At 55.0% G+C, this 27,675-nt stretch overlaps 2 protein-coding genes across 17 annotated transcripts in view; one reads left to right on the forward strand and one right to left on the reverse strand.

The window, feature by feature from the left end:
* Positions 1 to 9,338, forward strand: part of SLIT1 (slit guidance ligand 1) — a 30,631-nt gene extending 21,293 nt beyond the window's left edge. For 2 of the 5 annotated variants that reach the window (XM_085554640.1, XM_085554641.1), the window contains 22 exons: positions 49 to 193; positions 311 to 385; positions 524 to 667; positions 896 to 1,039; positions 1,121 to 1,287; positions 1,830 to 1,962; positions 2,669 to 2,737; positions 2,930 to 3,001; positions 3,184 to 3,255; positions 3,400 to 3,471; positions 3,853 to 4,016; positions 4,165 to 4,289; positions 4,428 to 4,525; positions 4,976 to 5,115; positions 5,199 to 5,292; positions 5,388 to 5,525; positions 5,746 to 5,983; positions 6,061 to 6,191; positions 6,293 to 6,447; positions 6,518 to 6,806; positions 7,246 to 7,457; positions 7,533 to 9,338. In XM_085554640.1, coding sequence (XP_085410766.1) covers positions 49 to 193; positions 311 to 385; positions 524 to 667; positions 896 to 1,039; positions 1,121 to 1,287; positions 1,830 to 1,962; positions 2,669 to 2,737; positions 2,930 to 3,001; positions 3,184 to 3,255; positions 3,400 to 3,471; positions 3,853 to 4,016; positions 4,165 to 4,289; positions 4,428 to 4,525; positions 4,976 to 5,115; positions 5,199 to 5,292; positions 5,388 to 5,525; positions 5,746 to 5,983; positions 6,061 to 6,191; positions 6,293 to 6,447; positions 6,518 to 6,806; positions 7,246 to 7,457; positions 7,533 to 7,780 — 3,125 coding nt within the window. In that variant the 3' untranslated portion in view covers positions 7,781 to 9,338. Of the gene's footprint in view, positions 1 to 48; positions 194 to 270; positions 386 to 523; positions 668 to 895; positions 1,040 to 1,120; positions 1,288 to 1,829; positions 1,963 to 2,668; positions 2,738 to 2,929; positions 3,002 to 3,183; positions 3,256 to 3,399; positions 3,472 to 3,852; positions 4,017 to 4,164; positions 4,290 to 4,427; positions 4,526 to 4,975; positions 5,116 to 5,198; positions 5,293 to 5,387; positions 5,526 to 5,745; positions 5,984 to 6,060; positions 6,192 to 6,292; positions 6,448 to 6,517; positions 6,807 to 7,245; positions 7,458 to 7,532 lie in introns of all 5 variants that reach the window. The other 3 variants (XR_014948723.1, XM_015867116.3, XM_085554642.1) reach the window with 3 other exon arrangements.
* A 160-nt stretch (positions 9,339 to 9,498) lies between these two features.
* Positions 9,499 to 27,675, reverse strand: part of LCOR (ligand dependent nuclear receptor corepressor) — a 70,458-nt gene continuing 52,281 nt past the window's right edge. For 11 of the 12 annotated variants that reach the window (XM_085554631.1, XM_085554634.1, XM_085554637.1 and 8 more), the window contains one exon: positions 9,499 to 17,757. In XM_085554631.1, the coding sequence (XP_085410757.1) occupies positions 13,314 to 17,757 (4,444 nt within the window). In that variant the 3' untranslated portion in view covers positions 9,499 to 13,313. Of the gene's footprint in view, positions 17,758 to 20,918; positions 21,008 to 27,675 lie in introns of those variants that run through there. The other variant, XM_085554639.1, reaches the window with a different exon arrangement.

The following is a 27,675-nucleotide window of genomic DNA, read 5'->3' on the forward strand; positions in this document are numbered from 1 at the left end:
GAACTCAACCAGTTGCAGCCCCAAGACTCTGCCCTCTCTGGCACACAGGGACAGAGGATTACCAGCTGAACAGTGAGTGCAACAGCGATGTGGTGTGCCCCCCGAAGTGCCGCTGCGAGGCTGGTGTGGTGGAGTGCTCCAACCTGAAGCTCACTAAGATCCCAGAGCGCATCCCACAGTCCACAGCTGAGCTGTAAGTGCCGTGCCCTCCCCTCCTGCAGCCACTGTGTCACTGGCGCTGGGTTTTGCTGAGGGTTTGGTTTGTGCCAGGCCCTTCGCAGCCATCTCTTTTCCCTGCTGCCCACCCCAGGCGCCTGAACAATAATGAAATCTCCATCCTGGAGGCCACAGGCATATTCAAGAAGCTGCCTCACCTGAAGAAAATGTGAGTATTTGGAGGCACAGGGAGCTGGGAGGGTATGCAGAGACATGGAATGGGGCATGAGAGGGGGGCACCTCAAGCTGCAGGCCCGGGGAGAGGGAGCGCTCAGGATGCAGCCTGATGGTCCCCCCCTCCCCTCAGCAACCTCAGCAACAACAAGGTGTCAGAGATCGAGGACGGGGCATTCGAGGGGGCTGCATCGGTCAGTGAGCTGCACCTCACCGTCAACCAGCTGGAGTCAGTGCGGAGCGGCATGTTCCGGGGGCTGGACGGGCTGAGGACATTGTGAGTGTCCCTGAGCTGTGGGAGTGGGGCTGTCCCTTGCTCCCACTGCCCCTAGCCTTGCCCATGCCACCAGGTTGTTGGCACCAACGTGGGTCCACTTTGGGGCCATCCCCTGCTTGCATCCGGAGCTGGAGCTGTTTGCTGGGTGCAGCTGCAGCCTTTGGGGGTGGGCTCCTGCCCCCAGGATCTGCTGGGTCCCACGGTTATGAGGTGTCCTCTCCTCTGCAGGATGCTGAGGAACAACCGCATCAGCTGCATCCACAACGACAGCTTCACAGGGCTGCGCAACGTGCGCCTGCTCTCGCTGTATGACAACCAGATCAGCACCATCACACCGGGTGCCTTCGACACGCTGCAGTCCCTCTCCACACTGTATGTCCACCCCAGGGATGCTCACAGCCCCTTGCTGGGGGTTTCAGGCCCAGATCTCAGGTGATGCCCTCCCATTTGCAGGAACCTGCTGGCCAACCCCTTCAACTGCAACTGCCAGCTGGCCTGGCTGGGGGACTGGCTGCGCAAGAGGAAGATCGTGACGGGGAACCCACGGTGCCAACATCCTGACTTCCTCCGGCAGATCCCGCTGCAGGACGTGGCCTTCCCTGACTTCAGGTGTGAGGAAGGTAACTTGCATCCTCCCGTCCCTGCACTGTCCCTGTTCCCATGCTGTCCCATCTGTCCCCGTGGTGAGCTGGGGTCACCCAGCCCATGGTGCCCACCTGTAAGGATGCCCCAGGTCCCTCTGTGGTACCCTAACCCTAGCCCTAAATCTAATGCAATACAATGCAATGAAATGATATCAAATGCAATGCAATACAAAGCCATGCAATGGAATGCAGTGCACCCCTAACTCTAATCCCAGCCCTAACCCTACCTGCAACCCTAATGCAATGCAAAGCAATGCAATAGACTACAATGCAAACCTAACCCTAACCTTGATCCTAACCCTTAAAGCAATAGAATGGAATGCAATGCACCCACACTCCTGCACACGCAGCCAGGTGTCAGCTGTGACAGAGCTGCTCCCCTGCTTTGGTGCCAAGGGGAGATATGAGTGTGGGTGATGCCCTGTCACAGGTGCAAGGCACTGAACCCAGCATCAAGCAGTGCCTGCTGGACAATGAGCTGCAGCCCAATGACGTTGTGTCTCCTGTGCCCTGTGCAGGTCAGGAGGAGACGAGTTGCATCCCACGGCCCCAGTGCCCTCAGGAGTGCACCTGCCTCGACACCGTGGTGCGCTGCAGCAACAAGCACCTCAAGGCCCTGCCCAGGGGTATCCCCAAGAACGTCACCGAGCTGTGAGTACATTGCCAAGGCTCTGCTCTCCTGCCCCTGTTGCTGCTTTGTGGGCAGGGGTTTGTGCCACAGGGTGCCTGGAGATGGGGTGCACTCCTGTCCTGGCTGAAGACATAGGGACCATCCCTGGGGGCAGCACTCCACCCCTGGGGTGCACAAGGCAGGGTAGGCTGGGGCCCTGATCTGGTGGGGGGGCAGAAGGAGCTTTAGGGTCCTTTCCAATACAACCATTCTGTGATTTCCATGACTGTGCCCAAGGGGTGATGTGCAGGGGCTGTTGTCACACTGCAGGGCTCTGCAGTCCCCAGCAGTCTTCTACCAGTGCTGGCCCACGCTGTACACATCCATACAAATGTATGCCACCCCCTCACACCCCAGTGCCGTCTCACACACCCTCCTCTCACCACATCCTCAGCTCCATCTCACACATGCCTTGCAAACACTCACGGCCACCCACACTCACAGCACGGCGCGTCTGGCTGTGCACACACGCAGGCGGCTGGGGAGCGGCCCCCAGGCACCAGCCTGTGGGGTCTGTGTGTGGGCCAATGTGCAGCTCCCTGCCAGCCAGGGGGTCCCCGAGAGCCCTGTGGGTGCAGGGAGGTGATGTTGGAAATGCTCTTGCAACACAAAGTCTATTGGGCCTTGGTATACAAAAGGGATATCATGCTGCTTGGTAACCCCAAGGTGCTTTTCTTCTCCTTCCAGGTACCTGGATGGAAACCAGTTCACACAGGTGCCGGGACAGCTCTCCACCTTTAAGTACCTGCAGCTGGTGTAAGTGGCTGAGAGCAGAGCTCACCACTGGGACCCAGGGGTGGCAGTGTGGGCTGTCGCCATGGTGTGCCCTCCCCCTGCAGACCCCTTTGTGTGGGATCATGGCTGTCTGGCAGTGTGTCCCTGTGCCCCACTGGGTGTGCAGTGAGAAGGGACAGGAGTGGCTGCAGCTCCTTGGTCTTTGTTTTGCAGTGATCTGAGCAACAACAAGATCAGCTCACTGAGCAACTCCTCCTTCACCAACATGAGCCAGCTTACCACCCTGTAAGTGTGGGCTGCAGGTTGCTCTGTCTGAGGGAGGGTGTTCCTAGGGGACCCCAAAGACCAGGGGACCTTCCACCTGAGTGAAGCTGTGCCCTGAGCTGATATGGGGGGTGGAACCTGGGGGGAGGGGACAGTGTGCAGCTTGTGGTGGCCTCTCTGTGTTGCCTCCTTCCCTTGCACAGGATCCTCAGCTACAACTCCCTGCAGTGCATCCCTCCACTGGCCTTCGAGGGCCTCCGCTCCCTGCGGCTGCTGTGAGTATTCCTGTGTCCCCTGTACACTATGGGCAGCAGTGACACTCCGGTGGGCTCCAGCCCCACTGGCTGGCTGGGCACAGCCTAGGGCTGCCCTTGTTGCCCTGGAGCCACTGGAATCATGGGGCTGTCTGTCTTCCACAGGTCTCTCCATGGCAATGACATCTCCACCCTCCCGGAGGGCATCTTTGCAGATGTCACCTCACTATCCCACCTGTAAGTCCAGGGCTGGGGACCTCAAGACCCCATGGGTTTCTCTAGGCTGCCTCCCCTGCTCCTGGCACCTGCTTCCCACATCCCCACCACCCCTGCCTTTTGCTGTGAGCTGTAGGATTAGCACTCCTCCATCTGTCAGCAGTGAGAGCCCTGCAGAGCCCAGCACTGCCAGCTGGTGCCTCTGCTGCCTCCTCAAGCTTCTCCTAAAGAGAAGGAATGTGGTGTGCATCCATTCTGACCTCAGTGCCCACCCACAGCCCTGCCCTCCCCACTCCCCTCTGCCACCATCGCAGTGGGATGGGACTTGGGATGCTTTAGGATCAGGACAAAGGCAGAAGGGAGGGTACCACAGTGCTCAGTGCCCCCACTTTTGCTCTGCAGAGCCATCGGGGCCAACCCACTGTACTGCAGCTGTAACCTGCGCTGGCTGTCCAGCTGGGTGAAGACAGGCTACAAGGAGCCGGGCATTGCCCGCTGTGCTGGGCCACCTGACATGGAGGGCAAGCTGCTGCTCACCACCCCCGCCAAGAAGTTTGAGTGCCAAGGTGAGTGCTGTGCATCTGTCCATCTGTCCGTCCGTGCCTCCTGCTCCACGCACTGCTGAGTGATGCTCCACACAGCCCCGTTGCTCCCTGCTGCCCCCCATTGCTTATGGCCACACTCCCCCTTCCTTCCCTCTACCCTTCCCCACAGGGCCTCCAGCCCTGAGTGTCCAGGCCAAGTGCAACCCCTGCCTCTCCAGCCCCTGCCGCAACCAGGGCACCTGCCACAACGACCCGCTTGGCTCCTATCGTTGCACCTGCCCCGTCGGCTACAAGGTAGTGGCACCGGGTCTCCCAGCACAGAGTGCACAGTGCAGAGGCATGGTACAGGGCTCTGCCTGCACACAGCACCGGGGGGGGGGATGGAGAATAGGGCATGGTACCCCTTGCTGCCATGTCTCCTTCTGTCCCCAGGGCAGGGACTGCGAGGTGGCGTTGGATGGCTGCTCCCCGAACCCCTGTGCCAATGGGGGCACCTGCCAGCCCCAGGATGGGGACAGGGATGGTTTCAGGTCAGCAGTTTGTGGGGGCCGATGGAATTTGGGCGTTGGGATGGCAGCATCCTATGGGGATTTGGGGTCTTCTTCCCCTGGGACATCCTCCCGTGCCGTCACCACTGGTGGCACTGGGAGACAGCACAGGATGCAGCCTTGCCCCCATGCAACCCCGGCTACCCTGAACGCTTCAGGCATTTCTGAGAAGCGGGGTGCAATTAGTAGCTGGAAATAACGGTGGGGCTGTGGGTGGAGGAGGGCTGTGCATCCTTCTGCACTAAATGGCCTCTCTCAGCCCGTTGTCTTGGCAACTCAGCGTCCTCAGCATCCTCCACCAGTGCTGGGCTCTCGGGTAGGGGCACACAGGGCCATGCTCCTCAGCGCTCTGTTGGGAACAGGCTCTACCACAGCCCTCTGCCCGTGTTTTGGGAAGATCACCCCAATATGGTGTTTCCTACCCCGGAGCAGGTGCCTGTGTGCAGCAGGCTTTGAGGGCCCGACCTGTCACACCACCGGTGACCCCTGCAAGGAGCACAGCTGTGAGAATGGGGGCTCCTGTGTGCCTGGTGCCACCAACTACACCTGCCTGTGCCCTGCTCACTACACAGGTACATGGAGCAAGGGTACTGCCATCCCAATGCGGGATGTGCCCTGATAGGTACCACCTGGCACCCCCTCTTCTGACCCACAGGGGATTTCTGTGAGCAGCCACCGGATTTCTGCTCGGATGAGCTCAGCCCATGCCAGCACGGCTCCACGTGCATCTCCACCAGCCAGGGGCCCAGGTGAGACCCAGCCCCTGGGTTTAGCTTTCAAGGGGCTGCAGGCACTGGGGGAGGCACAGTGGGGTCTGTAACCACCCCCCCCCGTGCTGCTCCAGGTGTGAGTGTGCACCCGGCTACGTGGGGACCAACTGCAGCAAGGACTTTGATGACTGCCAGGACCACCGATGCCAGAACAACGCTCGCTGCGTGGACGAAGTGAATGGCTACTCCTGCCTCTGCGCCGAGGGCTACAGGTACTGCTGGGGGGGGCTAATGGGTCAGTCAGCTGTCATCCTGCACCACATCCTGGCCACCACATCGCACAGTGTGTATCCCAGGAGGGACCCACTGGGTTCAGCATCCATGCTTCCCTCTGGTCCTGATACTGGTGGGGACCCCAGAGTGGGTGGGTGCTGTGGGCGGTGGGGAGGGGGCTGCCCCAGCCCCATGCCCAGCACACCCTCGGCCCCGCAGTGGACAGCTGTGCGAGATGCCGCCCCGTGCCGCTGGGCAGCCCGGGCTGTGTGAGCGCGCCGAGTGCCAGAATGGGGCAGCTTGTGTGGAGCGGGGCTCCCGTGCCCTCTGCCAGTGCCTGCCTGGCTTTGGTGGCCCCAAGTGTGAGAAGCTGCTGAGCGTCAACTTCGTGGACCGCGACACGTACCTGCAGTTCACCGACCTACAGGACTGGCCCCGGGCCAACATCACCCTGCAGGTGAGGGCGCAGGGCAACGCAGGGGGACAGGGGGTGGGTGGCCACCAGGTGTGGGGTCCTACCTCTCCCACCCCCAGGTCTCTACGGCTGAGGACAACGGCATCCTGCTGTACAACGGGGACAGCGATCACATGGCTGTGGAGCTGTACCAGGGCCATGTCAGGGTCAGTTATGACCCTGGCACTCACCCCAGCTCAGCCATATACAGGTACAATGGACCCCCACGCCCTGTGCCCTGACCCCATTGCATCGGCATTGGTGATGCAATGGGGAATGGAGCTCACCTGGTGACACAGCCCTCCCTGCTAGTGCTGAGACCATCAATGATGGGCAGTTCCACACCGTGGAGCTGGTGACCTTTGACCAGATGGTGAACCTCTCCATTGATGGCGGCAGCCCTATGACCATGGACAACTCGGGCAAGCACTACACGCTGAACAGCGAGGCCCCGCTCTATGTCGGGGGTACGGGGCAGGTGGGGCACTGGGGCCAAGTGGTTGGCTGGGCACATACTGACAGCCCCGCTCTCCCCAGGGATGCCCGTGGATGTCAACTCAGCTGCCTTCCGCCTCTGGCAGCTTCTCAATGGCACCAGCTTCCACGGGTGCATCCGCAACCTCTACATCAACAACGAGCTGCAGGACTTCACCAAGACACGGATGACGCCCGGTGTGGTGCCAGGCTGCGAGCCCTGCCGCAAGCTGTACTGCCTGCATGGCATCTGCCAGCCCACCGGTGCCCAGGGACCCATCTGCCACTGCGAGCCTGGCTGGGATGGGCCCCACTGTGACCAACCCCGCGGTGGCCCCTGCCAGGGGCACAAGTGAGTGCCCCTTTCCTGCCTGCTGCCCCACTGCAAGGGCTGTGCCTCGTCACAGTGGCTCTGTCCTGTCTGGTGCCCCATAGCAGCTCACCTGCCCCATTCACAGCTGTCCATGACTGTGGCACAGAGGGTTGTGATTATTGGATATGCTAATGGTTGGACTTCGAGTTCTTTTGCAACCTTAATGGTTCAATGAATCTGTGGCTCATTGCTATGCTCTGCCATACTGGTGCCACACTGTGCCAGAGCCTCACCACTGCTGTGGCTGCAGGGACTGACCCATGCCTGACCCATGCTGTGCCAACCCATGTCATGGTGTGCTGTGCCGTACCCGTGTCGTGCCCTACCTATGACACGTCTTAGCCATGCTGTCATGCCATACCACGGTGCAGGCACTGCTGCGTCATGTCAGACAGCTGATGGCTGTGTCTGCCCCCAGGTGCGTGCACGGGCTCTGCCTGCCCCTCGACGCCCTCTCCTACAGCTGCCAGTGCCACCAGGGCTACCAAGGTGCCCTCTGCAACCAGCCCAGCGCTCCCCCCGACCCCTGCCGCCTCCTGCCCTGCCACCACGGCCGCTGCCGCCTCACCCCGAGCGGCCAGCCCGTATGTGAGTGTCACAGCGGCTACAGCGGGACTCTCTGCGACCAAGGTAGGCGGCAGGGCGGTGGGTTCAGGGCACAGCGCCGGGGGGACCGCACTGATCCTCGCTGCTGTCCCCCCACAGAGCCCGAGTGCCACGGGGAGCCGGTGCGGGAATACCACCAGGTGCAGCGGGGCTACGCCATCTGCCAGACCACGCGGCCGGTGCCCTACGTGCAGTGCCGGGGCACGTGCGGCGGGGACACCGACACCGGCTGCTGCGTCGGGCTGCGGCCACGGCGCAGGAAATACGCCTTCGAGTGCAGCAACGGCGCGACCTTCGTGGAGGAGGTGGAGAAGCCCAGCAAGTGCGGCTGCAGCCCGTGCCTCTGAGCGCCGGGGTGCGGGGGCTGCTGCGGACAGCGGGGGGGAGGGGAGGGGAGCGAGGAGCCCCCGGCACCAGGAGCTCGCTCTGCCCTGCAGCCAGCGGCCGAGTTGTTGCCAAAGCCCGGCGCAGTTCCCACCACCGGGGCTGGAGGAGGATGGATGTGTTGCATCTAGAGGGTTGGAAAACAAAAAGGAAAAAAAACAAACAAACAAACAAAAAAAAAAAAAAAGAAAAAAAAAAGGAAAAAAAAAACCCACAAACAAAACAAATGTGTAGATAGAGGATTTTTTAAAGAACTTGCAGCTACACAAGTGTGTCTCCTGTGGGAGCTGCTCTGCCCCTCCGCCGGCTCTCCCTTTCTCTCTCTGCCTTCTTCACTGCCAAGGGGAACGTGTGTGTCCTCTCTGTGTCCCCCTGGCGACCCCGCATCCAGCTGGGACCTTCCTAACACCCTGTGCTGGACCTGGTACTGCAGTGCCTCGTGTGCCACGGCTGCCAGGAGGGCTGCGCTCTGTGCTGGCACCCCTGGTTCCCAGCACCCCTAAGCCCCCCATCCCAAATGGCCCTGGCCCTGCTGCAGCAGCCCCTGCAGCCAGTGTATGGTGCCAGCTCAGCAGCACTGGGGGACATGCTGGGTCAAACAGGATGGAACCAGGAGTGGCCTCACCATGCGGTGCCAGCTTTGCCCTGCGCACAGGGACAAGGCCTCTCTCCCTGCTGGGCTGTGTGCAGGGGGTAGCTGTGCTGGAGCCCCCCAGAGGATGCCCCTTAGTTGCCTGCTGGAGCACAGGTTTGTGATGCTGTCAGCCCTGTGGATGCTGGGGAAGCTGAAGATGGAGATCCCGGAGGTGACATGGTGTCCAGCAAGGACTCAGCAGGTCCGAGCTGTCAGGCTGCAGCCCCACCACACAGCAGTGCCAAGGGACATGCCGGCAGGGCAGCGGGGGCTCCACGCCATGTGCCGACCATTGATGCCCCAGGACTGAGGGTGACGGGCCGACCTGGGGCAAATCACCCTGTCACCCACAGGGCTGCGGCCACAGCTCTCCCCATCACATCACACCAGCGCTTCACCGTGTCCTGCTGGGTGCAGCCAGCTGATGGGTGCCATCGCTGTCCCCACACACCCAGGACATGCCACCGCCGTGGGGACATCTCTGCCACCAGCACCCTGTGCCATACGGCACGGCAGCTCTCATTCAGCCCCCAGCCGGGGCTCGGTTGTGTTGTGTTTCTGTTCTTGCTGTAAGCTAACCGCTAAAGTATCTCTTTATACAGAATACTTACAGATTCTAATATATATTTGTATTTCATTTTGTTATAGTATTTTTCTATGTTCGGGGTCAACAAACGCTGTTTTCTTTTTGTTTACAGATGCTACTGGGCAGGAACGTGACGGTGGCTTTGTCTGGCCCGCGCGGTGTGTGTGTGTCACTGTTGCAGCTGCCGGTTTGCGCTGGGCTGGGGAGGGCACCCTCCGCCGGCAGAGGCTGTGTTGTTTTAGGAGATGTTCGGTATTGTCTATGTTGTCCTCCACGTGAACATGACATTGATTCATTCAGAGGCCCGGCGTCGTCTTTATGGGGGCACAGGGTGGGGACGGCGTGGGCAATGGGGGGATCTGATGCTGCTAGGGGGCGGCATGGGCAGGTTGTGCCATATGGCCTAGGCCCATGTGTGCCATCCATGCCCCCGCCCCCCATTTATCACAGCAAAGCGGCTCTGATATCAAAGAAACGTTTTAATAAGCTGCAATAAAATACGGACCTTTAGAAAGCTCATCATCAGGTGAATATCAACAACAAAGGGAGAAAAGAAAACAAGGCGGTGGGAGTCCATGAGGAGCTCAGATCTGAGTCAGGGAGCTTTACCTGGAACAAGGACACAGCTTCCTCGAGAGTCTAAACGACAGGAGCACAGAGTTCACAAAATGTCAACATTGAGAGAGTCGATACACAGCCAAAGTTCAAATGACCCAGCTCTTATAGCTATACATATTGATTTAAAGCAACTTAATATAATTTTATTTCATTATTTTTTTTATATACACGTTCAAAGGTTCGTCAGGTGAGGTATGTAAACATCATCTAATGGAAACCCCTCTCCACCTTTCTGACTGAGGATTCACAGCAGACGTTTCACTTTCCCCCAGCACGGCGCCAGGCGAGCGGCTGCGCTCCCCGCACCCCATTCCAACAGTTCACATTGGTCAGGCTCCGACATACAGTACCGGACAGGAGGGCTGTTCAGATCAGTGTCTAAAGTTCATCCTAGAGAAAGGAACAGAGCAACAAAACTCCTTCCAGGGAAGCGGACGCAGAGGAAGGGAAAACATTTGTTATCGGGGCGGAACTAAGATTCAAATGTTGAGCATCTTGGGAAGAGCAAAAAGAAACATATTGAGTTGGTTGGGTTGGTGTTTTTCTTTCTTTCTTTTTTTTTTTTTTTTTTTTTTTTTCCTTTCTTTTTCCACACTACAGTTCCAAAGGTGAAGGGCTCTCGTGAGCCCCTCCATCTCACTGCCATCCCATGCTCTGAAATGAGGGACCCGTCACTGAGCAGCAGGGATGATCCCATTATGGAATGGGTGTGGCAAAACAGGGTTAAAAACAGCCAGAAAAAAACCACACACACGTAGGAAAAAACACACACAAACAGGCAACCGACCTCAAACCCTCCAATAAACATGGCAGAAGGGCAAGCAAAGAGGCAATGACCTTATGGAGCCAGCTTGGCTGCGGGCAGCTGCCCCTCTGCCCTGCTCTGTGGGCGCCTTGGGGTCAGAGCAGCCACTTGGAACAGCCCTGGGGCGGCTCCTCCAGACCTGCATCCCACCCCAGGCTGAGCCTCCATCACCCAAGCAGACATTATTACTAAAATCTTATTGCTGGCAGTGCCCCCACCCTGGAGACCCCCACCCCACCCTCACAGCTTGCCGCCTCTGACCGGGTCCAACATCATCAGAAATGAGATGAAGAGTTAATGCTTGGACACCGATGGGACGGGACCCCGCAGCTGCCCCATCCCCCTGCGCCATCAGGCAGCCACAGTGACCACCAGTCGGAGCATGAACCTACAGAAAGCCCACGAAATAAATATAAAAAACCCGACTATTTACAATATTAAATCTGTGAGAATTGATAAAGAGGAAAAAAAAAGTCTTTTCCTGCCCCAAAAGCTTAAAAAGTAGGTTAGCATCCTGCCTCCTAGCACAACACTATCTTACATGGCACCTACACATAATATATATTCACATTTCATTTTAAAATTAGGTACTCTTACAAACAGACTTAGAAAACATTGGCTAGCAAGGCGGCCTGGTGGGCCAGGTGACACCGCAATGGCCACCATGGTGCCCTCTGCAGCCGCCCCACAGCTGCCAACGTGCCCTGAATCAAACGCCAGCTGCCCGCGGCCCGGTGGAAGTGCTCTCAAACCAAGGGGGGGCTGGGAAGGAAGGGGAGGGGGGGAACACACCGTGATTCCGCTAAGCCTAGGGGTGATCTTAATACAAACTCCTGAGAACATCTTAGAACAGATGGATTCATTTCACAACCACCAAGCAAAGGGATGGGCGGAACGGACGCTACGATACGTGGAGCAGGGAACGGGGATGGAGGCAGACTCTGAGAGTGGGATGAGAAGCCAGCCATCAAGGAAAGCTGAAGGGGCGGCGGTGGCAGCAGCAGCTGGGAGACTGGGGGGCACTGGGGGCACAGCACTGGGGCTGGAGAGAGGACAGTGGGGAGTAAGTGGGGAACAGAGCAACACAATGCTGCCTGGAAGAGAGGGAGAAGGAAATAAAATGTGGGCTCTGATGAAGAAATGGTGGTGATGCCACCCTGCCACATGACCACCTCACATGCAGACCCCTTCATCTGCTAGGAAACTGAAACATCTGTCCCAAAACACAGCACTCACAAGCACAAAGCTCATGGTAAAAGCACATGGCTGCAAGACCCAGGAGCTACAACTGGTGTCAGCGTGAGAACACGCATAGGAGACGAGGAGGGGATGGCACCTCCTGAGTGGCAGCACAGAGCTGGAGATGCCTTCCAGCAGGAAGCCGCCCTGTTTTCCAGGAGATGAGAGCACCCCCAGCCGACCTGCAATGCAGAGAACTCACATAGAGCACCACTGTGCCCACCCTGACCTGGGCAGGACCATGGCCAAGTGCTGGCTGCAGTCACTCAGCCACAGGTGGCAGCCGTACACTACTCACCAAAGACAAAGCCCCTCCCAAAGACCAAAGCTGTCACTGTTAAATAAAACAGAAGAGCACTCTGCTGCCTTGCCAGGCACCCCATCACCTGGTCTGCTCTCAGCCTTCAGCCTAACTGACAACACACATTCCTCCCGTGCCAAGGGATGCCCAGCATCCCATCCAACGTGTGCTGAGGCTGCAGCACAGCTCTGAGGAGCAACGTCTGGAGCTGCCATCCCAACACAGGGGAGCAAGGGACAGACCCAAGAAGACAAAGAGAAATTAAACACAGAATACAGGGAGGGGGTCCTGCATTTCTACCCCAAACCAAGGGAAAGGGAAAGGCAGGCGCTGGCAGAGAAGCGAGGGAGAGAGGACCCGTGGAGAAGGTACAGAGCAGTGCTATGGCTGCCATCGGTGCCTTTCCTGAAATGCTTTTAAATCTTTCCTGATGGAATGTTTGACATCTTTAATACATGCAGTAAAAATTAAAGTCATAGATAACTCCATATTAATCTGTACAAGGACTGACAGGCTAGATTTAATCACTTTGTTGCTGCTCGTAAGAGCTCACTTTTGCATTATTCAAAGAGGAGGGAAAGTTTTCAAACCAGAGCCTTGCTGCCTCCTGCACGGGACGCTCACACTGGGATTCCTGCAAGCAGCAAGGTACATGTTTGTACAGAAGTGAATGCAAACTATAGGGAAAAGCAGCTGCAGCTGTGCAAAGGGACAAGGGCAGAGCCACAGGGTAACACCCATATGTGGGTACCTGGAGAGCCACCGGCAGCTGCAGGAGAACCGACACGCGTCCCATCCACCTTCCTCTCCCTCACTGATGGCAAAGGGGTTTGGGTTTGCTTGAAATGCCACTCACAGACAGACAGAAGGACGCTGAAGGGAAGGGAAATGTTGGCGTGCACCGAAAGGCTGCCGAAAGCTACTTCATGTGCACGAAGGTGGTTTTCTTTCTGCTACAGTACAAGTGCTTGTGCCTCAAGTATAAAACGCAAGCCTCCAAATCACACAGACGAGCTTCTTAATTTTATTTTAAAGTGATAAATAAGGCACTGTACTTTTAACTAAAACTGCCTGGTTCCGAGTTCAAAAGCCCCAGGACCATCCGAACTGCAGACACCTCCTTCGGAACAGCAGAGCCAGACAGGCTGACCTCTTCTCCGCCCCAGACACAGCTTCCGATGCCTAACATCACGGGCGTGATCCTGTAACTGCAGATTTTAAAGGCTTGCTACAGCTTATAAAAGCAGCTTTAGTTAATGCATGGTAAGGGTTACTACTATACAAGAGTTCTGTACATGGCTACCACTGCGTTGCTACTTGGCATCCAGCCGCGAGCGCTTGCTGTGTGAGCAGTCGCCCTTTGCCCGCAGCTTCCTCTTGCCCTGTGAACTGCTGCCTTCCTGCCCCTTCCTCACGGCCCTGGGGAGGGCCTTTCCCCCACCTGCCTTCTTGTTGGCCATCTTTTGTGCCCGTGTCGAGGACTCACCCAGCGGTCTGTGCCGCGGGGATGGGCCCAGCTCCTCGTGGCTGGGTGGCGGCGCGGCACGGCGGCTGGTGTTCTCCTTGCCCTTCCGTACCGGCAGCCGCACCTTCTCCAGTTGCCTTTTTGGGGCTCTCTTCTCTTTTGAAGACATCTTCTTGGCCAGTTTGCTGCTCCTCTCCACCTGCTTGCGGGTGGCGGGAGCCTTGGTGACTGCCTCTGAATGCTTTATTTTTCCAGCCTTCTTGGCCAGCACCTTGTCCTTCCCTGAGGAGCCGGCCCGCTCCTGCGTGGCCTCACTCTCCTTCAGAGTCCTCTTCTTCCTGCTGAGCTGCTCAGCCCTGGGCGAGGGCTCCTCCTGGGCTTTACTCTTCCCTTTCCGCCCTTTCCCTGCTCCATCCGCTGCGGGTGATTTAGCAGGGAAGGCATCTGCCTTGATCTGCAGGGCCAGCTTGGGGGACATGAGCGGGTTGATGCACAGGCTCTTGCGGCTGGGTTTGCCCTCGGGGCCCGGCTGCTCGCCAGGCATGTCACCACGCCGGTCGGTGCGGGTGGCACGGTGCTGGGCCCGCAGCTTGCCCCTCAGCTGGGAGTACTTGCGCAGGATGCGGGTGCTGGCCTGGGTGGGCAGGCTGGGGGTGGGTTGTGCGCCCCGGTTCTGGCTCAATTCCTCGGGGCCGACTTCAGGTGGAGCAGGTTGGCCGGCCACGTTTCCCTCCTCAGCCTCAGCTTTGTCGGCATTCTCGCGGATCTTGGCCCACAGCTTTTGGTTCTTCAGGTTGTTGCGGGCTGGTGTAGTGGCGGCGAATTTCTTCAGGTGTTTTTTCAAGCGCTCGGCCTGCAGGGAGCTGGGGTAGAGGCCAGAGGAGGAGTACTTCTGCATGGGGACCTTGATAGGGGGGATCTCCCCCGGGAGACGTGTGTTGAGTTTTTTCACAATCACCAGCGAGCGGGTCTCGGTGGTCTCCAGGAACCACTGGCAAATGTCGGACAGCTTGTAGGCCTTCATGAATAGCATCTGGACAGGAGACAGTTTCTGAACCTCCAGCACCCCTCTGCTTTTCCGCGTCCTTTTCTTGCTTTTCCAGATCTCCTTCAGCTTGTCAGCTCTGTTCTTCACCTTGGGGGCTGGCTGCACCTCCTTCTCCAGCTGGATCCAGCCCTTCTGCACCTTCATGTACTGGGCGTTGAACTCGGCAATCAGCTCCTGGTTCTCCTCCTCAGAGCACCACTCCATGAACCTCGGCTTGCTGTCTTCCGCATCCATATCCTCCAGCACCAGGGTGTCATCATTCCCTGAACTGCACTCATCCCTGGCTTTAGGGACAGCCTGCATAGACTCCTTCCCTGCCAAGCTCTTTTTTGCAGTGTCGGCAGGTGCAGGTGCATGTCTTAAGTTATAAAACTGCGGGGTGCCCTTCTTGTGCTTGGCAGCCTTCACTGGGAGATGCTTGCTTCCTCCACCTCTGCTGGTGGGACATGGAGATTGGCTTCCCACTGGCTCATAGTGCTCCAGCTTCCCTGTGTCTATGGCACTGTCAGAGCTCTCCTCTTTTGCACGAGCATCACCCAGCTTCACCTCTGCTTGCATACTGCCTGCAGGCACACTGCTTTCTGCTGGGAGGAGGATGATCTTCTCAGCATCAGCCTGCACACAGATGTTCAGCATCTCACCTGATTGACTCTGGCCACCTGTAGCAGTGTGGTCGTCTGGATGGGAATTTTCTCCCTCGGATGGAGTTTCTTTTGCTAAGATGCTTTTATAGGTCTGCCTGGTGATGACACCGCTCTCTTCAGCAGTGCTTTCTGGAGGCTGCCCGGTGCTCAGCCCCTCGTTGTGCTGGAGCAGCGCGCTATGGAAGCAGTCATTTTGGAAGCATGCGGGTGTTGTCCCATCCAGGTTCCCTTCTCTCTTGAACCGTTTAGCACCAGGACTCTTGGAGGCTTTGATCTGAAGGCCAGGAAGGTGCACGGGGCTGGAAGAACCAGCATCCTCAGTGCTGCCCTCAGCGGGCAGTTGAGAATGCTGGCTTCGGAGACGCCGGTCGGATGCCATGAGTGTTCTCCTTCCTTTCTTTCGCTTCTTGTCTAGGCTGTCTTTGGAAGAGATGGAGTCTTTCTCTGCTGTTTCTAAGCCGTCAGGTTCAGGCAGTGTTTCCTCTTCAGCAGGCTCCTTTTCACCTGCCAGGCTGTTGTTCTGCTCTGCCTCCCTTTCCAAGTCCACAGGGAGAGCTATGCTGGCTGGTGCAGCCTCCTCTTGCTCAAGGGAGGTGTCACCTGGCACAACTGACAGTTCGGCATCTGGTATAGTATCAGTGCTTTTGTTCACCTCCACACTCTGCAGCGTGGCAGGAGGCTGTGGTGGATAATTCCTACCCTCAGCAGCAGGGAGCTGCTCAGGAGCCTGCAGCTCTGGAGAGTGTGGAGAGGGCTCTGCAGGATGAACACCACATGGCTCTGTGCTGCTGACACTTGGGAGCACTGTACAGTCCCTGGTGTCAGCCTCAGGTGCCGAATCCAAAGCAGGGCAGAGCTGCATGGGGGACCCCAGTTCTGGGCTGGCAGGGAGGTCTGGAGTAGATTGCACACCCACATCTGGGGAACCTTCCTCCCTGATGGCTGCTTCGGTGGCAGGAAGGGCAGCACATCCTGCAGCTGGTGCAGCATCACTGTCCTTGGAGCTGCCATCCCCAGAAGGAGCCTCACTGACCTCCAGAGAAGCTGAGCCCCCAGCCCCTTGGCTACAGGGGGAGCCTGGGGGGGGCGGTGAGCCAGCCACGCTGTCCTCCATCTGAGGGCTGGGCGGTGCTGAGAGTGAGAACAGGGGCACAGCCACAGAGGCCTCCCGTGACCGCAGCACCCGCATGTCCCGCAGCTCCCGCTGCACGGAGCCCAGCTCACCCCTGCCCTTCATCTCTCTGCCAGCTGGCACACCTTTGGCCAGCAGCCGGAGTGAAACCCTTTTCTCCCCATCCCGTCCTGTCCCTGTGGAGCTGCCCCCCGAGAGCACCAGAGTTGGCTTCGTGCTTACGAGTGCCTGCATCCGCTGCGCCATGCCACTGCCCCGCTCCTCTGCCCGCGAGCTTTTCACCAGCGTGCGGACAGTGGGCAGCTCACAGCACTCCCCATTGAAGAAATACCCCCGTGTACTCTTCCGCGCCGTCCTGCGGGATGACACAGCACGCTGGCTCTCAAAGTGGCACTCGGTGATGGGCTGGCTGATGTAGACCACATCACACTGGTTGTCGTAGTCATTAATCCGCAGCCCTGAGGCCTTTTTGCTCTTGCGGGAGGGCCGAAGGGAGGCTGCCTTGGCACGGGGGTGCCCAGCGGGGGCACGGTGGGAGGTTGGTGCGGTGCCAGCAGGCAGCCAGACCTCTTTGGATTTGTCAAGAGGGCCCTTGTCAGATGGGTGCAGATGGCAGCCCACCTTGCCCTTGGCTGCGGCGTGCAGGTGGTTGTCTGGCTTTGGTCTCGTGTCTTGTTCTTTCACATCGAGGTCCTGGTGCAAAGAGGCTTTCGAGCCACATTGTAACGCGTTCTCTTTGTCTGCGCGGTGAGGAGAGCTGACAGCAAAGCCAGGGTCCCAGGGCTCCTCTGGCAGAGCCCTGAAAGAGCTCTTCTGGGAGCCCAGACAGCTGTCCAGGCTGTCCTCGCTGCCATTCACATTGGCTACTTTGACAGAGATGTAGCCTTCCACTAGCGCCTTACCTGCTCCCTGCTCTTTGCTGTCCTCACACTTTCTGACGCCAGCATCTTGCTCGTGGCCAGCAGCTTGCCCCTCCAGGCTCTTTGTGGCATGGTGGAAATTCAACGAGGAAGAGTTCAACGTGCTGAGGTATCCTTGGGTGGAGCTGTCCTTTGGGCTGGCAGAGTGCAGCCACGTGCTGGGGGGGTCAGGGAAGTCTCTCTTTAAAGCAGGGCTGGAGCTCTCTGCCCTGTCCACGGGCTTCAGCTCTGCAGGCTGCTCCGTGCTGTCGGTGCCTGGCTGTCCTGGCTCCAAGGAAGAAAGGGGCCTTGGGTCAGTACATGCAGCACCCTTATCCTGGTTTCCAGTGCTTTGCTGGCTACAACCAGAGCCACAAGTGGAGGCCTCCATGCTTTCGGATTCAGACAACTGCTGGCCTTCACAGTCCGGTTGTACTTCAGTGTATATGTCGTTTAGCACGCGGATGAACTGCTTCTGGTGGTGCGTACACAGTCTGACCATAAACTTTTCCAGTGGAGACTTGGGCTGATTGTTAGAGTCTATTGCTACTGCCTCTGCTGCATCCTCACTAGAGAGACAAAGAGAGAAACAGTCAATAACACGTCTCGGGAACAAAAGTTTATGCTGCAAAACTTGAACAACCCTTCTCCTCCCACTCGGATCCATCATTTACTGGATGCCCAGGTGAGACTGAGCACCCTGGTGCCAAGAGGCTGGCAGCCCCCAGCACAGGATATGAACTTCATTTCGTTTGTCACACACTGCTGGAGCACCGTAACTGCACTTTTCCCCTAGGCAGCACTGCTGTGTAAGCAGCATGTTCACAGCACACTCAAACTTCCTGCTGAGAACCAGGTTTGTGATACGTACAGGCTCAACACTTCTGGGACACACCAGCATGAGTGCACACATCTACACGCACACATTTTGGAGGGCTCCCAGCACACAGGACCTGCCTGCGGCCACGCACCCTTCCGTGCTGCTGTGCCCTGCTGTTTGTTCTGTGCTTTGGTTTACTGCCATTTGGTAAATTTGCTCTGCCCACCTGCAGTGCTCACCCAGGAAGTTGGGCACCATTGTCTGCAGGATCACTGCCACGAGCCACCTCTTCAACAAGGCGATTATCATTTCTCTGCTCAGCAGAAGCAATTAATTAGAACGAATCGGTGGGGAGGCTAAGGGATAATTACACAGTGTTTGCATGAACTTGTCAGGAGCGTGGTGCCAAAACCATGCCTGCTCCCAGCAGCAACACACACAGATCCCACCCCGTCCCCATCACTCCTGCAGTGGGGGCTCAGCTCTGGCCCCATATGGGACCACACCAGCACAGCTGCAGGGCTGCAGAATAACTACTGTGCCTGGCACCTTGCTGTTCCCCAGGAGGGCAGGCTGCTCCCTGCTCCCCTCCTGGCATGACTCACTGCTCCTGCACAGAGAAGTGCCACAAGTCACTGCTGCCAGCTGCCGGGTGGCACTTAGAGGAAGCTTTTGGGGAGGTGCTGGCTCTTAGGCTCTGCTCCCAAACCCAGCATGTGGAATCATCCCATGGTCTGCTCTGGACTCTGAGTTCAGCCATGTGGCCTCCTCTCTGCCCACAAACGCTGCTCCAAGCAACCGCTCACCAGCTCAGTGTGTCCCAGTGTGCCTAAATTCCAAGCTTGGTTTCTTAGGCAATGTTTTTCCAACAGCTCCCAAGATGGCTGAGCAGGTTACACTTGGCAAATGTGCCCCAACACTCCAGAACACACTGTGTGGCCACCACCATGCCTGCTGCCTTCAGCCGAATGCCCTCCAGCAGCCCCAGCCGGTTCCACCCAGGGTGAACAGAAATGAAAGCGCTCAGGTACAGCCTGGCCCTCTTCCAGAGCCCTGCATGGAAGGGTTGTCCCAGAGAGGATTCCTGCACCACTCAGCTCCTCCCCTTACCCTGCGGGTAACAACAGGGTGACACCTTTCTCCTACCACCAGGAAAGAGAGGAGGGCCCCACACAGCCCCCTTCCATTGGGGTTGAGCTCTCCCCTTACCTGCCCGGAAGCCCAGCTCAGTGCAGTGGCAGCCATCTTCCTGCATTTATCACCGCAGCCTGTCCTCTCCCCTCCCCACCCCCCACCACCCCCACCTCACTGGGATGCCATGAGACAGGGAAGTGAAGGCCAAGCAGCACGCTTTGTCCTTAACCTGGCTGCTCGTGGTGCCAAGGGAGAGCCTGCAGCAGTGGGTGGTGAGAAGGGAAGGCAGGCAGAGGGGCCAAAATCCCTCACTAGGGACGGAGCTACAGGTTGTCGGCAACGTCCTTACTCTGGGAGCACCCTCGTGGCCCTGCAGCAGGCTGGGGCAGTGCTGGTCTCATGGTTTACCCAGGCACAGGGGCCCCAAGGAGCTGGGAATGTGCCACGTCCTGCCCAGCACCATTGGCACCCAAGGTCTCAGGTGCATCTCCCTGTGCTCTCACCTCTTTTCCTCTGACATCTGGCTGACACCACGGCTCTCACTGCTGCTCTATGCCCTACCGTGCTCCAAAGAGTTCAGCCTAGATATAGACAGCTTGTTAAGCTGTAAATCTAACAAACAGAAATAGATAGTTTTCCTGGTTGGTAAAGGAGATAACTTTACTGAGACTCAATGTCCTTTGTCCTCAGAAGACCCGTCTTGCCCTCTATGCCACTATTCACCTGTGTTTACAGTCATATAACTGCAGGGTTCTCTGCTTCCACGTCACCAAGAGCCAAAGCTGGATCACAATTCCTCATCCAGAACCCGCCCAGCCTACCCCAAGGAGGACACCTCCTCATCCTGAGAATCAGAGGGCTGAGCACAGCCCTGCAGTGCCTGCCTGGGGGACACATCGCACACCAATGGTCCTAGTGATGGAGGCGCAGCAGGATGGGAGAACCACACAGGATGGGAATTGGGGATGTGCCTTTGGGAAGCAGCACAGGTAGGACTCGGGAGACCTGAGCTGGACAGCCTATAAGGAACACGCCATCCTGCCCAACACCTGCAGAAGCCTCCAGCCCAGCCCCACGACCATCTTGCTGTCAGCTCCTGTGGCAGCCACCCTTTGTGCCTCCAGCCCAGTCATTCACACACGCATTCACCCAGCCTGGCTGCCACCTCCCCCCGCCAGCAGAAGGCACCCCGCTGTCCCACCAGCACCCCCAGCCTCCCGAGCCCCCGCTGCCCTCCCAGCTCTCCTCACTCTCTCCTCCTCTCTGCCTGTCACAGAAGGTGTCAGAGGAATCAAGGGGCAGTAGCTGTCAGCGATGCACACAGAGCTGTTGCCACGCAACCGCCGCGGTGTAGCAATTAACGCTGGGGAAAACGTGCTGTGTTCTGAAGCTATTTGCATAGCTGCGTGCTGCAATACATTTGTTTGCTTTGTGGCACCGGCGGTTCGTGGGGCTGGGAGCCAGCCCTCCCCGACTGCTGCTGGGGGGACCCAGGGCTGCCAGCAAAGAGCATATGGCCATCGTGGTGGGGCTGGAGGCTTGTGTGCTGGGGACGCCCCCAGCACCGGTATGGGATTTACACGGGAGAAACGCCACGTGCTCTCTGGATTTCATCCTGCACTGCAGGTCCCCAAAAACCTGTCCCTGGCCAACAGCAACCTGCTGGTTTGCCCACCCCAAGTGCCTCTCTACTGAACATAAACCCTTTTTGGGTTTCTTTTTTGAGCCCGTGAACAGCAGCTGGATGGATTCTAAGTTTACAGGTATGTTTTGTACCTTGGAGGCACAAGAAGCAGCGGCAGAACAAAAGTTCAAGGCTAAGTGCTTCTGTTCCTTTCAGACCGCTCTAAGCACCAGGATTATAGTTCTGTAAAAGAAACAAAACACAGCTATAAACTTATAAAATCCAGATCTGTGTTTTTACGGGGACGACCTCTCCCCTCCCTCTTCTGCAGCACCAGCCTCACACCACCCCAAACCAGCAGGGACTGGAAATGCAGGACCTGATGCTAACAAACAAGAAGCCAAAACCTCAGCAGCACTCCATGCCAGCACACTGAGCCACCACCACCGCTCTGCCCCACTCAGTCCCCTGCAGAGCCCTGCAGGCAGTGGGGAGGGACGCAGCCATGGGCAGGGATGCTGCAGGCATTCTTCAGCTCCCCCAAGCCCCAATTAAAGGCTGACACCGGGTGTACTGGTTTAAATGACGCTATTTCAATCCTCAGAAATCTGCCTGGCACCTCACACTCCCCACACAGATAAATGAGTCCCTTCACACCTCCGTGGGTGCTACAGGCATTCTCTCTTGCTGCACTGACAAAACGGGAAAGCAGCAAGGGAAAGGCTGAGGCTCCACACAACAGCCAAGAGAAAAGCAGTTTTCTTCTCCAGACTAAAAGCTTGAGTTGTGCAAAGCACAGCCCAAGCTGAGCTTTCCAGGCCCCTGAATTTATGCCATCCTTGGTGATGCAGTGATGCACTGGGGGGTTTTATGGCTCGCACCCAGCTGAAAAGCAGGAAGCAGAAGTTACGGATGGGGCTGGCCTGGTTGGGCTTTGTCAGCTGCACACAGGTCGTCCAGAACACCAACTGGTGGATGAACAACATCCATCCATTACGGCCTCAGCCATTTAACCCTTCAGAGTAGTGCCTCCATATTTTAAAGCATTTACACAAAACCTTCTCCCCACATGTTGCCAAATAAAAACCAAACACACCAAAACTGGTCTTGCATTAAACAAAACACACAGCCTCACATAGGTAGGTTGGTCACGGTGCACTCCTGCCATTGCTTCCTCTCCCCATGTAACTGATCTGACCGTATAACAGCAGCTCAGCATCTCTGGTGGTACTCCCAATGCAATATTTAATGACTAATTAAAAACCCTGCCATTGAGCTATTGCTTTAAAACCAAGGGAAATTCATCACGTCGGAAACACTATTCTACACACCGGGTTTCAAAGACTTCCCAGAATTGTCCTTGTTAATTTTTCTAATTATCGGGGACATCTGGGGGAGAAAAAAATGACAATGAGTGTTTCTCCCTATGGTGGTACTTGCAGAATATACGTGTGTGTGTGTGTATATATATATACATATATATATGATGTTCTTTGCCCCAGTGTGGGTGTGATATAAGGGATGCAGCAGCTGGCTAGAGCCACCACCATAGCTCAAAGCACTCAGCACAGCCAGAGGCTGAGATGCATCCATAGAGCAGAGGGTATCCTGGGTGCAATTAACAGATGTTGGGGGACATGGCCCCGTTTCGGGTAGCCTGGAGATTCAGGTAATTGGGCCTGGGATAATCAAGGCTGTGCTGTTAATAAAAACAGTACCACAGCTCCTAAGAGTGGGTCTCCCCATGGTGATAGTACACCACATCATGCACAAATGCCTGGTGACTCAGGAGCCAGCACTTTGCTACAGGTCTGTGTGATCTGCAAAGTGTGTCCTGAGCTGCCAGCCCCACACCTGGCACAGCGCTGAGGCTCCCTGCTCGGGAAAAGGGTTAAGGCAGAAAGCACAGATCTCAGCCCCAGGAACCCGGGGGATGGGCTGGCGCGGAGCTGATGGGTTTGGCATGTTCTCTTTGGAAAGTGGGTTAATTCAGCTGCCGCTCAGCTACCATTAAATGATGGAGGTTAATTTCATAGTCAGATAACAATTAAGAAACCAAAACACCTGGCAGGGAACGTCTCCATGCATTCCAGCAGGGAGAGGTTTCCTCTGTGCTGATGTGCCACCCCAGCTCCAGCCTTCCCTTCTTCCCTTAAGCTCCGTGCATCCCTTACCTTATTCTCTTTTATTTTACTCCTTGCCATTACACACTACTGTGCTTCCTTCCCCTGCCCTCCTCTCAAAAAGTCACCTTGGTACCCCATCCTACAGTTATTTTTTGCCATCACTTATGCCTCCATGCACACCCCAATGGTAGAGGAAGATCAAACAAATGCAAACCTGGTCCAGGCATGGCCAGTATCCACCATAACAGGTCCCAGCTCCCTCCTGTATCCCATATTGTCCAGCTCTATGGCAAACAGAGGCATGGCAGCACACCTTGCTTAGCACAGACCACTGTCACTGTTACAGGTGTAACTGGCTGTCTTTAGGGTTATTTATCATACTTAGAACATCCTTGATTTTGGCAGCTTACCCTTTGTAATTGGATGCTGCAGTTAAAACATACTTTATCTCCGCAATTTTCCTTCCTGCAGCATAATGACAGGTATTGTTTGTTTCTCTGTGCCTGGGATGAAAACCATCAAATGCTTGTTTGCCAGAAAGAGAAAAAATAAAAGGAAAAATCTACCTATCAACAATGGATCCTTACAAAGGAGCAGATACCTTGGAGAAACCCAAAGTGGTGCATCACCTCCACACACAGCAAGAGCCAGGGGAAGGCAGAACCCCACAGTGCCCTCACTGCTTGCCCCTCCATGACTTCTGCACCTAGCAATAAGCTCATTAAAGGCACTGCAAGGCACACAAGCTTGTATTTACATACAGAGTACACTTACTATGGAGGGTTCTTACACAAAACCAGAGTCCTAAGGCATCTCTTTTTTAGAGCTACAGTCAAACAATTTGTTTTAAGCCAGTACTAACAACTCAGACACGGCCAGCTGCTTCTATGGGAATCCCTCAGAAACACCACCTTGAGCACAGCACTACATCAGAAAACCCAGAAAAAACTGCACCACCTTCACACAAAGGGGATGAAGACATCAAACTGTGCCTGACTTGCCACGTGCTGTTAGCTATGAGACATCTACATATATAGAAAGACTGAACATTACACTAAGCAAGTCAAAAACCAGACTGAACTCTGTGAAAGCCGCAGCTGTCCCAGCCCTGCAGGGGCACAGCACAGAGCAGTGCTGCCCGCGGGAGCTCCTCCTTTGGTTTTTCCCCCCACACACTCTAAGCAACCTCTAAGGAACTCAGGAACTAATCTGGTTGTCAAATCAGTCCTATTTCTACTGAGTTTCCCATCCGACAAGTGAGGACGTGATGGATTATGAAGCACAGAGGCTATATCGAGGGAACCAGAGCAGAGGAAACATCAGCACTCCCACACGCAGCATTATTTGGGATCGTTCCAGCACCGTAATGTCTATTTCAGTCTCTGGAGAATAACTACATTAGGAAGATGGTCTTCTATTTTAATCTCTTTGTTACATTCATTGTCTCAACTTGAGCATTCCCAGATTTGCTTCCAGCACCGCAAGCTCTGCCTTTGACATCACTTCTGGGCTGCCACTGCACCTTCAGTTCGCACTTATGCCAGCACTGAGAGCACCAGGAGGTTTCATCGTGCTGCCCCATCCCTAAGCAGGCCCAAGAAGCTGACGTCTAGCTACAAGGGAACTTGGCAGACTCTTTAAGCCGCCTCACAGTTCTAATCGTAGTTCTTTTCCACCTCTTCACCACAGTGTGAATGCTTCTTTCTGGCTCGGAGCACAGCAGTCTTGGTTACGCGGAGCTGTACTACAGAATGCTTCAAGAGAAGAATTTGAGACTTCGTTCCTTTCAGCTGAAGAACTTCAACTTCAAAGCGCCAGACCATCAGCAAGTCTTCCAGGAAAACACAAATAACAAAGCTTTGGGTTTTCCAGCCATCACAGGATGAAAAGCATCGATGAAAAACGCTCTAGGAAAAGCTTGCAAGATGCAATAGATCCGGAGGAATGGCAGATGGGAACACGGTTTGTCACTTTCGGAGGCTATTTTCATAGATTTGACAGATGCATTCAGACATACAGAAAAAGATATGATAAACGCTAGTTTACGGCACGGGGCTTGCTAGCTATTTACACAAAGACTTACTATTCCTGAAGCAGCGTAAGGCTCCGAGCAAACCAAGTGTTCATTTAGGCGCTATTTGCCGAGCAAAGCTAAGCTAAGGATGGTACAAAGCTACCTTAGCATTTTGCTTTTATTTACTTTTCTGATTTAATAGCAGGGTTAGCATACAAGAAATACAGTTGTTTGCAATGTACCAGCTCTGTATGTTAAAATACAAAAACAAGGCACGGGTAACTGTGTTAGTAAATGCAAACTCTCTGCTGAAACCTACTTTCCAACAGCACAAGATGAGGCAGCAGGCTCTCAGGAGAAGCCGGGGCTGCACAGGCTGCAGCACTACACGAGCTCTCCTGAAGCCAGGAGGTTCCTGCGTGTTACCCTGCAGACCACCCTCGGACCGAACACGAAGGTTAGCAGCAGTGCCTGAACCCACGTGGCTTCCATTACACAACACTTACTGTAACCTACTTTCTAGCATTCAGAATTGAGGTATCAATAATGCATGGCGTTAGAAGTAGTTCAACCCAACGCAAAGTGCGGCTGGGGGAAAGCAAGCCGTGACGGCAGGCAGCAGTATGGAGTGGCATCACTGCTCCACAGCCCTGCAAGCTGGGCAGCACCGAGCTGCCCCTTTAGGAAGGCAATGCTCCTGCAGAACCCCCTGTGCCTGGGAGAGCACAAGTGAGCCGAACAGAACCACAGCACGCAAGGATTCCCAGGCAGGCTCTGACTGCTGTGGTTTCCACCTTGACTCACCACTAAGTGCTCAACGGACAAAGCTACTTTCTTGTTTTCCTCTCTCTCGTGAGAGACCGTTCATTCTTCACCAAATAAATTATTTACCCTGAAAGAAATTAAGGTGACCAGTCGGGAAGAGCAGATTAGAGTACGGGAGCTGCACGTCATTCTACATCAGCGCTCCCTGCCCGGCTGCTGGAGCAGCACAACCACCAGCCCTAAGTGGGAACACGAAACAAAAGGAGCGTGGACTCCCAGCCTGGGCTTTACCTGCCATTTTCCCTTCCTCCCCCGGCTCTCTTTAGGCACATCACTTGCATTCCAACAGCTCGGGTTGGTGGTGCGGGCGCTCAGAAAGCACGCTAGGAACAACAGAATTGGAACCCCTGCAAGTTTTTCACAACAAAATTTATTAGAAGAATAGTGGTTTTGAAAAGTCTAGCATCCAGTGAAAACTACCATACACAACATTACAGCTGGGAATGTGTTTCCAAAATGACATGGTCAAATAATACAATGGAGCCATTAAATCTTACACATGCACAACAAGAGGATTAGCGCTTTGACATACAATGCCAAAAAAAAAAAAAAAACCAAACAAAAAGAAAGAAAATAAATGGACCACGTGAAATAAAAATTTAAAGTACTCATCACATACATTAAGACACAGCTTATTTAGTCCAGTCAAAAAATCAGAACTGCATTAAAAAAATTAACGTAGTGCAATCAAACCAAAAAAACCTTAATTTGTGATCATAAGTGCTCTACTACATAAAACATTGATCATAGCAAGGAACAAAAAAAATTCAAATCACACGGTACAAAAAAAATCTGTAAATAAATATAAACTACAGTACAAGAGAAATATTAAATTATACAATTCCGTCAAACTGTAAACAGTATATTGAAATGAGGTCCATAAGAGTAAAGGGGGGGGGTTCCTGTTTCATTTTTTTTTTCTTCCCATGACACTTGAACTTCTAGAGGTCAGAGAGAAATGCCATTTTCCATACTCTTCAAAGACTATGGGTTACATAAATAGAAAGAGAAGACTTTGTGGGTGTAAAGCGTCAGATAATAAAGCAGAGGTGCCGCCGACTCACGACCGCCAACAGATGACAGCGAGAGCGGAGCAGCATTTTGCTGCTGAGGTCACAGCCGCACAGCGCGGCCCTCTGCCCATCGTCCGACGGGTTTACACGCTCGTCATACGAACACCAAACTTTGGCAGAACAATTACTCATAAACTCAAAGCACTCCCGGCCCATTGGTTTCCATCACAGTGGCCAGTGCACAGAATTCTCTAAGGACATTGCATAACTAGAGTGTAGAGGTCAGACAGCCAAGGACCCGTGCTTGAGGTTAGAAGTAGTTATGGTGAGAGAGAGAAGCAAGAGCCACGTTAAGGAGCCGCCCCCGCAGGGCACGGAGGCGGCCGGGAATGTATTTCTTTTCTTTATTTATTCTTTTTTTTTTAGCTGCGCTGGCTAGTAGTGGCATTTTAAAATATATAAGTTTAAGATAACATATATACTATATATGTATATAATATAATACATATTATATAATATACATAGGAATTTCTTACAATACATACCAGGAACCCCCACGCGATCTGCTCAGTAGTAATAACTGAATATACAGAATGCCACTATAAGTGTCTGAGGCACTGTGTGCTGGAGAGTAAATATGCAGCTTTAAAATCCGTTTGGCTGAGTTATACCTGGATACCTGAACTGAGTTTTAAGTTGACATTCATCAAGGATGTGCTATCAGCACGTCAAAAGAAAAGCAAAACAAAATACAAGTCACTGCTAGGTTTAAGAAGAGAGTACAAGTACCTGAATTGAGTGAGGATAGTGTGTAAACTGTCCCTGAGGGTTTTTAAACAGTGTGTGTACAAGTTGGATTCCTAAGAACATTAGTTTCACTTACATTGCGGACTGATAAAATACCAATGTCTGACAATTTAACAAGTGGAGG

The sequence above is a fragment of the Coturnix japonica genome, chromosome 8 (genome assembly GCF_054131305.1).
Source record: "Coturnix japonica strain WE chromosome 8, WE-NBRP24, whole genome shotgun sequence".
Lineage (NCBI taxonomy): Eukaryota > Metazoa > Chordata > Aves > Galliformes > Phasianidae > Coturnix > Coturnix japonica.